Source organism: Candoia aspera, chromosome 1, assembly GCF_035149785.1.
Source record: "Candoia aspera isolate rCanAsp1 chromosome 1, rCanAsp1.hap2, whole genome shotgun sequence".
NCBI classification, from domain to species: Eukaryota; Metazoa; Chordata; class Lepidosauria; order Squamata; family Boidae; genus Candoia; species Candoia aspera.
In genome coordinates this window covers 115,987,316-115,996,752 of record NC_086153.1, presented here as the reverse complement: position 1 = coordinate 115,996,752, position 9,437 = coordinate 115,987,316, and the positions used below count along the sequence as shown (strand labels likewise).

At 38.4% G+C, this 9,437-nt stretch overlaps 1 protein-coding gene across 1 annotated transcript; it reads right to left on the bottom strand.

Moving 5' to 3' along the window:
- Positions 1 to 6,616: 6,616 nt before the first annotated feature.
- CNR1 (cannabinoid receptor 1) lies at positions 6,617 to 8,777 on the bottom strand. The gene has a single exon (XM_063291066.1). The coding sequence runs from the start codon at positions 8,728 to 8,730 to the stop codon at positions 7,309 to 7,311; it is 1,422 nt and encodes a 473-aa protein (XP_063147136.1). The 5' UTR covers positions 8,731 to 8,777; the 3' UTR covers positions 6,617 to 7,308.
- Positions 8,778 to 9,437: the final 660 nt, after the last annotated feature.

Sequence of the window (9,437 nt, the reverse complement as noted above, 5' to 3'; positions counted from 1 at the left end):
AAAGTTGGGCTGGTGCTTTGGCAGGTCGGACCTGAACATCCAAGGTTAGTCTGAGGGGAAAAAAAAAAGTAAGGTTTTAGATACAGATAGTCCTCGCTTAATGATGGTAATTGGGACCGGGAGCTCCACTGCTAAGTGATGTGATCAAAAAGTGCAATGTCACATGACCATGCCAACTTACGATAGCAGTTGCAGCAGTCCCAGTTGCCATCGTTAGGTGAATCCTGTGCGGTCACAGCATCCCAGTCACATGAACACCATTTGCAGCCTCCTGCCAGCTTCCACACTGATCTTGCTTGTCGGAAGCCGGCAGTGAAAGTCACAAATGGTGATCATGTGACTGCAGGATGCTGCAATGTTGTAATTGCAAGCTGGTTGCTGAGCACCTGAATTGTGATCATGTGACTGTGGGGACGCTGTAATGGCCACAACTACGAGGAATGGTCGTTAAGTCCCCTCATTCAGCACTGTCATAACTTTGGTCACTGAATGAGGGCTACCTGTATCCCTAAAGCAAAGAGAAGGAGGGGGCAGCTTTATATATGACAAAAGTCTCATTATCACATTATAAAATTTCCTTCATAATCTTGAAATTTCCTCATGGTTAATTCAGTACAAAACCAGAAAATGTATATAGGACATCCAAAAACAGACCATGTAAATATGAAGAACAGTCTTTCAGGATCTCCTCAAAAAAATCTCAAAATTGTCACGTTCAAATAAACAGGATAGTTGATTTCAAATAAATAAGTTTAATTACATTGGAGAAATAAAATATGGCATGGTAGTAACACATTTGTAACATTATATACTATTCCGCTATAGGTAGTTTAATGGCAGAAGCTACTTTTCATGACAATCTTAGCAGTAACTTGTGTACAAAGTAATATACAAATCGCCAACAGAAACGTATCACAGCAGTTGCAAGGGGTGCTACCAGCTCAAACAAACATCTAACAATACAGTGTACTTTTAAAGAGAAGGTTATAATGTTAGATTTACAGACATTGTGAGTTTTAGGCTCTTCACTTGGAAACAATGAAAATAAAAAGCTACAGAAAACCAACTTTGCTATTACAAGGAAAAACTTTCTCTGACATTGGATCCCTGGAACTTTTCAGATGTCATAGCAACTTCATTGCTCTATTCTGGTGTGACAGATATCCCTTTTTCAGGCCACTGCTTGTATCACTGACATTTTCAATGTTTTTATTTGATTTTATTTACATACATTCACCACAGGAAGTTTATTTATCATACAAGAGGCATTTTCATCAGTGCAAGAAAAAGAAATTCAGAGTGATTGCACAGCATCAAGTAGGAAATATACAAATGTACATTAAGATGATGGAGACTCTAATTTCCACATAATAACACAGATGATTTCTGGTACAGATATACACAACATTTAAAGTTAATACACAGATTTTTTGAGTCATGAAACCGCTCGCTTTGTGAGAGTGGGCGGGTGACTACGAAGGAAAGAATGGTTAAGCTGCTAGGCCATTACCAGGGAACATGAACATCCAGGAAGAACGTTTTCCAAAGGAAGGGTTCTTCTCCTAGCAGGCCTTCTTAAAACAAGACATCCACATCTCCATGCTGCATAAAAGCAGGAGAATTGATTGGGTGGAACAGAGAGCCCATCTGGTCTAATGCTTTGTTTTTCTGATGACAACTGGCTAAATGGCTTATAATAGAAGGGAATATCTGTAGCTCAGGGTTGAACTGTGGAGTCCTTGGTGCTCTCTGAGCTTGGTTGTTTGCTTGCACATGTTTCATTACCCAACTAGGTAGCATCATCAGTGCATCATCACACACTAATAATGTTACCTAGTTGGATAATGAAACGTCTGCAAGCAAACAACCAAGCTCAGAGAGCACCAAGGACTCCACAGTAAATGGCTTATCTTGGAGGATCACAAGCAGGTTATCAAGGGAAACTGCCATCCTGCTGTTTTCCAGCCTCTATCTAGGTGACATGCACTTCGTCTGGGAATGGAAATACTCCATTTAGGCAGGTGCATCTGGTGAAATGTATAGAAAGCAATTAGTGGCTAAGATGAATTGGAGGGGGCATGCCATTTGGGGCACCCCGTACAGGCCACCAAGATAAGGGCTAGCCTAGCACCAAGTGGCTGAATGACCAACAATGGGATCAGCCCATTGCCATACCGAGAACAGTTGGCCACTCATTGCCTGATGTTACCCAAACTTTATGCTAGAAGTGCAACTGTATTCAGCTGCCCTGAGTCTCCCCTGCCTCCTTCAGGTACATTTGGGGAGGAGAGTGGAACTCTCAGTTACTGCTTTCTAGGATTCTTGCGGTCACTGCATAGGAGTAACAGCTAGTGGCCCTTGCTCAAAAGAAACTGCAGGAAAGACCGCAACCTTGAAAGGTAGGTAAGAAATGTATTAAATGCACAAAAAATAAATCAATGAACCTCTTCATTCACAGTATAATATTGCCTTAGGTGGAGTTAGAAAACTCTATCTTGCGTGCACGCACACACATACACACATGTATCCTGCTGTATAGATTCCTCAACAGGAGCATGGGCATTTCAGGACATACACATGGAGAACAATATCCAGTCTTGGAACAGAAGATCTCATTCGCAAAACTCTGTGAAAGCATGCACCAAAGCATATGGAGCTCTGGTGGGGCAAACAGACAATGTTTACATTTTCCTTACCCCAGATAAAATCAGAGAGAAAGAGAAAGAAATAAAGAAAAAGGAGGAGACTTGGCCCCACCAATGTTTAAATCCCTAATTTAAAGCCATGTGAAATCTTGCCTTCACCCGAATGACTAGCTGTACTGTTTGGTGAGGAATCAGAGGAGCTTGAAGTTTCCCATGCAGAATTAAGCTTGCCTTCCTAAGTGTTTTGAGAACAGCTGTCCTAAAGCATCACTTAAATGCAGCTAATCTAAGTAAAGTAACCACAGCTACGTTTAGCATTCATTTTGTACGGACTTCATAGCCAGCTCAGTTGCAAAATGGTGTTATTATAATGTACATAGTTTAAAAAAAGAGCTTTTTAAAAGAAAAACCTCATTAACTTAAATGAAATATATTGATGAGAACATAATATTTCACAGGAAGTTGTTTCTTTATCAATAAGCACCATGGTAAGTGCCATGACAGCCCCATTGTCCCAAAGTTTATTTTAATCACAAAAGATAGTATCTTGATACATAAAACAGAAGTCCACACAACTTTGCATTACAGCCACAAGAACTGAGTTTAAAAATGGCTCTTGGAATGCTTTTATATTTTATACTTTGGATATTTTTTGCTCCCAAATGCTTAAATTGAAAACCGTCCTATTGTTGTAGAAGACATTAACTTCAAATTACATCAGTTTCCATCCAGTCAGCAGTGGCTGCAGCACATACAAGTAGCAAAATTTATTCCCCACTCTCCATTTAGTGTGTGTTCAAACTCACACTAATGGGCTATTACAGGAACTTGCATTCCTGAACAATGAGCAAGATATAGGCTGAACAAGGACAGAGGAAGATAGTACATGTCCATTATCCCCTGTAATTGCCTATATATATTTTAAAATTAGAGACAAGGCTCTATTATGCCTTATGGGGATCCCTTTGAACGTGCACTGGTCCCATGATCCACTGACATGAGCCCAGAACAGATATCTGGAGATACCTAGGAAATTACTAGGTTTACCATTTTTTAAAAGGCTGAGAACATATCTCATTCCATTCCATTCCCATTGTCCCACTAAAGAGCTATTATCAGACTTTTGCATGTGTATCTAGAAGAAATTCCAGTGCATATTTGGAAGAAACTCGCCTGCAAATACTTGCTATTTACTTTATAGGCCTGGACAGCTCTGACCACAGAGTAACATATACAAGCTGCCACCCTTTCGCCCCTTCATAAGACGTAAAGGTATGGGGCATATTTACTGGGGGCTAGAGTTCCATGCTTGCATTGCCAAGCAATCAGCTTAGCCTCCTTTGGTTGCCTTGCAGCATCTCTCAGATTCAAACAGTGACATTCTGTTTCCTTAGCCCAACAGTAATTTGATAAAATATTAACCAATAAACAGAAATTATTATATAGTTTACCTTTCCTGTTTCTCCAGGGCTGTTTGATTGGTTTCTCATCTGAATGGAATTCTTATTTCCCGTAATGACCAGCTAATTAACAAGACTGAATTAACCCATGTTTAGATCTCCACAGAGTCTTGGACTCTTCTCTATCCAGTTATAGTTTGCCAATACTGTAAATACAATGTATCAGCTTTCCTCTTGTTTGCTTCCCTCTGGGTATACCGGGACTACAACTTTATGAATTCCTCTCACTGTGACCAATTTATGTGCTACTACTACCTTCATTAATGATTACATGGAGATAACAAAGCTATTTCTAATGCTAGTTTTCATTCTGCCAAAGAACTTGTGTGATAAAAAATAAGGCACTATCAATTTAATCATAGCCTCTTTCATTTGCTAGATCACCTTTTGTCTTGGGAACATGAGGCAGCCCAAGGAAATGTCACTAGTAGAGTATGTTTCTTCCATTGTCTGTGCTTTTTCTTGGATAGACTTAAAGTTCCTCAAAATACTGACAGAAGTCCAAAACAGAAGCCTTACCATCCAAAGCTATCAGTAGCTCCTAGTCTGTTCAATATCATACCAAGTCATGCTTTGTTTAATCATAATTTACTGGAAAAAAAATTGGCTGGATTCACATAACATGCAACACCAGGAATCATGATTTACAAGCCAGAATTTCTGGGTTCATATAACATAATTAACCAACAAACCACATTATGGCTTCTTCTTAGCATAAAGTGTGTATCCAGCCTATGTGTGAGTATAATTTTCAGATGTAGGGAGGAGGTTCTGTGTAAAAGACCTTGCTCTTTAAAAAGCAGAAACTCCGGACAATGAGCATGAGCAGAGTAGGCTACAGAGGTGCTTTTCTTCCTATGAGACTCAAATGTTCTTTCCGGTCCTCTTCCTAAGGATTTAATCTATGACAGTGAACGTGCTACTTGCAGCCATTTCACCAATTTTATCAGGGAAGGAAGGAAGGAGGGAAGAAAGATCAAGCAGAAGAGCCAACCATGCAGGACTATAAATGGAGATGAAGTTGAACCCATTCCTTTTCTACAAGCCTGGAATAAAAACCTTCCATGCAAACAGTGTAAGAAAAAAAAAAAGCTCTCATTATCATCATATCTATATTCTGGAACTTTGATATCAGCGGTTAAAACTCTACCTTTGGCCTTAGCTCTTTGTTTTGCTTATCAGTGAAATTAAATTTGTTTCTCTATTCCCAATTTGTAATGTTTTATGTTTCAACTTATCTACTGTTGACCAATCATCTTTTCATATGGTAGTTGTAGGCCCTGTTGCATATAAGGATCTGAACTGATACACCTGCTGTGCTGACAGCAGACAGCACTGGGTTTAGTGTCCTGCCATATAAACACAGCCTCTAGCTTCCTGATGCTATGGATAGGTTCCAAACCACCAATAAGGAATCCAGAAAGGGAAACTGTCCATGTAGCATCTTCCTCTACATGTATAACCTGGTCAACAAGAGGAGTCACAACATGAAAATCTTCCACATGTAAGTCATCTTGGCTAAATCACAGTGACCTTGAGAATCCTACTTCATTGTGATCAGGAATTTAAGGCCTGCAAGTTTTGTTTTGTTTTCCAAGGTTTGGCATTTCAATTTTTCTCTCTGTATTTTTAATTCTGGCAGATTGTGAGGATTTGGAGGTTTTCAGACAGGCTTCTCTTGCATTTTGCTGCTATGGTGGCTTAATTCTGACACTTGCGAATGTCTATTTTGGGTTTTCTATATTTGTTCATAGTGATATTCAGCTTTTTCAATCATTTCTATAGTTATTGTGACTAAATACATTGCAAGCCAATCAGTCTTAAAGCGTAATAGCACTTTTGTCTTCTTAGCAAGGCTATCTGTTAATACCAGAATATTATTTTTCTTTAGGTACCTGATGGGATTTTCTCCAATACAAAGCTGTATTTTTGTTATGGATTGGTTGGAAGAACTCACTTTTAAAAACAGAATTCATGTGCAAAGAATGCAACAGGAAATATAAGAAAACATTTGGTCACAATTTCTTAACAATATTAATGTAACCTACAGTTATTAAGAATTCACACACAATTCACACAAATACATAGATAGTAATTATATATGCACATATTTTAAGAAGTACAGTAGTAATATTTTATCCATTTGTGACCAAAATTAGAGTTTGGCATCTCAGCTTTCAAATGCATTGAAACCAGGGACTTAGGAATGCAACACATCTCAAGTATATATCACAGTGATAACTTTGTACACTGGTCACATGTTGTCTTTGGAGATCCTTTGCTAGCAACTGGCCAGATCCATTCGTTTCCAGTTAAATAAGCCAATGCCTGGTATCTTGCCTTTTGCATCAAAAACCATTTCCAACAAAAAGCCAATCTGTTAAAAACTACTTTTTGCAGTTTGAACCGCTGCATTATTTTCTTTTGCAAAGAAAAAGTTGTTACAGTTTGTTGTTGTTGCTGTTCCCATCTGCAGGAGTTTCAGACTTCATAGGGATTTCAGTTGTGAGGAGAACAAATATAATAAAGCCTTTCCCTTTAAGTTCACTAAAAACCACTAAGAACATAAAAGTTTCAATATACCTCACAGAAATTCTTCAAAATACAGGAAGTATTTTCATGATAGGGGTGAGAGGGTTACGTCATCACAGACTTTACATTACTTCTACACAAATCTACTTAATCACTTTGTTTAGACAAATATCAGTAACATACAGTAAACATCATACATTTCACAAGACCTAATACAAAATGTTTACAATCCAGTACTGCCGCATTTGGAGGAGGTAATGGTATGAAAGCTCACTTACCATTAATGTATTTCATACCAAAAATTAAATGCAATTATAAAATTAGTTTCAGATCTGATTAAACTATTGTGCATGTCTCAATTCAACTTCTAATATGCTCCCCGTTAGTGTATAGGCCTTTCTCATTGATTAATGAGATGTTTTTGTACATGATAATAGGGTTAAGCAATTATTAGCCAATTAATATTTTGCCAATTGAGAAATATATTTTTAAAAACAAAGCTTGAGTCCTTGTTTATAGAACTTGGGGAAGGGGCTATTACTTAATTTCAAAAAATCACTTCAAAAGAATAAAATTTAAAATGGTACATTTGAGGAAAAACACATTTTTGAAATAATGATTTTCTTTTGCTTTCTCTCATTTTCTTCTCCCATGGAGCAGTGCTTTTTGTTTTATAAAGCCTCTGCAGTAGTGTCTGAAGAGACTGACATAGTCACTTTAGCAATCTTAACTGTATTTTTAATGCATCTTTCAGCAGCCTTGTGGACATTGCCTGGATTGTTAGCATGTCTGTGCTGGCAGTCAGACTCCAAACTATTATCAAGAGGTTGTGCGGTCCCTTCACAAGATGGAAACATGCTTCTGAAAGCATGTCTCAGGTCCTTGCTCCTAAGAGCGTAGATAATTGGATTCACTGTAGAATTCAGCAGACACAGCATACTACAGAAGGCAAAGATAGTCTTGACGAGCTTGTTCATTTTCCCAAAGACATCATACAACATAATAGCAAGTAGGGGGCCCCAGCAGATGATTAGAACCACAAGGATGAGGACTAAAGTTTTGGCTAACCTAATGTCCATGCGTGTTTGTTCTGGCCTAGTGATCTGCTGCACTTTACCATCCCCTGAAGTATGGATTATTATGCTCTTTTGAGTTCCACGTTGGAGCATCCTAATAGCATGGCTATGAGCTTTCCAGAGTATATACATATAGGCATAAACAATAAAAAGCAAGAGTACAGTGGTGACCCCAATCCAGAACAACAGATAATTTTCATCAATTAGAGGAAATATATCTGAACAAACAGAATTGAGCTTTTTGCAGTTCCAACCAAGCAGAGGGAGAACAGCTATTACAATAGCTATGGTCCACATCACACAGAATGCTACCACAGCCTTTGACCGGGTAACAATCCTTTTGTAGGAGAGGGGCCTGTGTATAGATATGTATCTGTCTATTGCTGTGAGGAAAAGACTGCCAACTGAAGCAGTGAATGAGGCTGTAACTCCGCCCAATTTGAAAAGAAACACGTTAGGGCTGTCTTTCCGATGGAAAACATGGAAGTCAACAAAACTGTAGACAAAGATTACACTGCCAAGAAGATCAGCTACTGCCAGGCTGCTAATGAAATGGTAAGAAGGCCTGCAGCGAAGGCTTCGAGACTGCAGGATGACAATTAAGACCAGAAGGTTTTCCAGAACAGTAAAGGTGCCCAGGGTAAGGGACAGGACTGCAATGGCCAGCTGCTGACTAGGGTTCAGAATCATGAAGCACTCCATGTCCATAAAGTTATCTCCACACTGTATATTCTCCTCATTCTCCTTAAAGGGGGACAAGGTCTTGTTGTAAAAATCTGTAAGATTGATTTGATCCGAGGGGTGTGCAACTAAAGAGGCATCTTCTCCTGCAGTCATTTTGGGATGGAAATCACCTCGAAAAGAAGACAGAGGGAATTTCTGTGGGTAGTATCCTAATTTGGAGGCCATGTCACTTTTAAAGTCTTCGTACTGGATGTCGTTAGAACCCATATAAAGAAGGTCTGTGGTAATTGTTCTGAAGGTTGTATCTGCAAGGCCATCTAGGACTGACTTCATAACCCCAGATGTCTGTTATGCAGAGTTGGAAAAAAATATGAAGCAGTCCTGTCAGAGAGAGGAGAAAACCAAACTTAAATAAATATATGCGAAGTTGGAAAAGACAAAAGAAATAATAAGCAACTTAACTGAGTAGCGTCCTTAGCCCTAGTAATTCAAACTTATTGAATCAGTTTCTCATGTTTACAGCAGGTGAATATTAATTAAGTTGCAGAATATTTAGAATATTTGTCTATGCAGTGAAATAATTAAACAATTAGGGCGAAAATATTAGAAAACACATTTGTTTTAATTAAATTATTCTATTACTGTTGTGTATGATTTAAAATATTTTCCCCTGATTTTATTTCATAAGCCAGAGATCTCTGCTTTTTAAAATACAGTTACGCCAATGGCTGCTGCAGAATGCTGAAACAAGGACAGGTTTTCAATTACACACTTCCCATATGGACAAGTATACAGCTGTTGATAGTGGCTGTGATCACTTGCATCTACTATATTGTCCAATCTCACCAGCCGTATGATGAACTGTTTTCAGAAAAGCTTAAGAAGCTATATGTTGTTCAGATCATTTTATTAAAGTTCACATAAGGATTGTTGTGCAATGATTGTCATTGGGCTGCTTCCTGATCCAATCACAATCATAGGATACTACAATATATTGAAAAAGAAAAATACAAGTGAAACCTATTATTCATGTATAATTG

Excerpts from the sequence above, each read along its gene's own strand:
- CNR1 (XM_063291066.1), bottom strand. The coding sequence starts at position 8,730 with ATGAAGTCAGTCCTAGATGGCCTTGCAGATACAACCTTCAGAACAATT.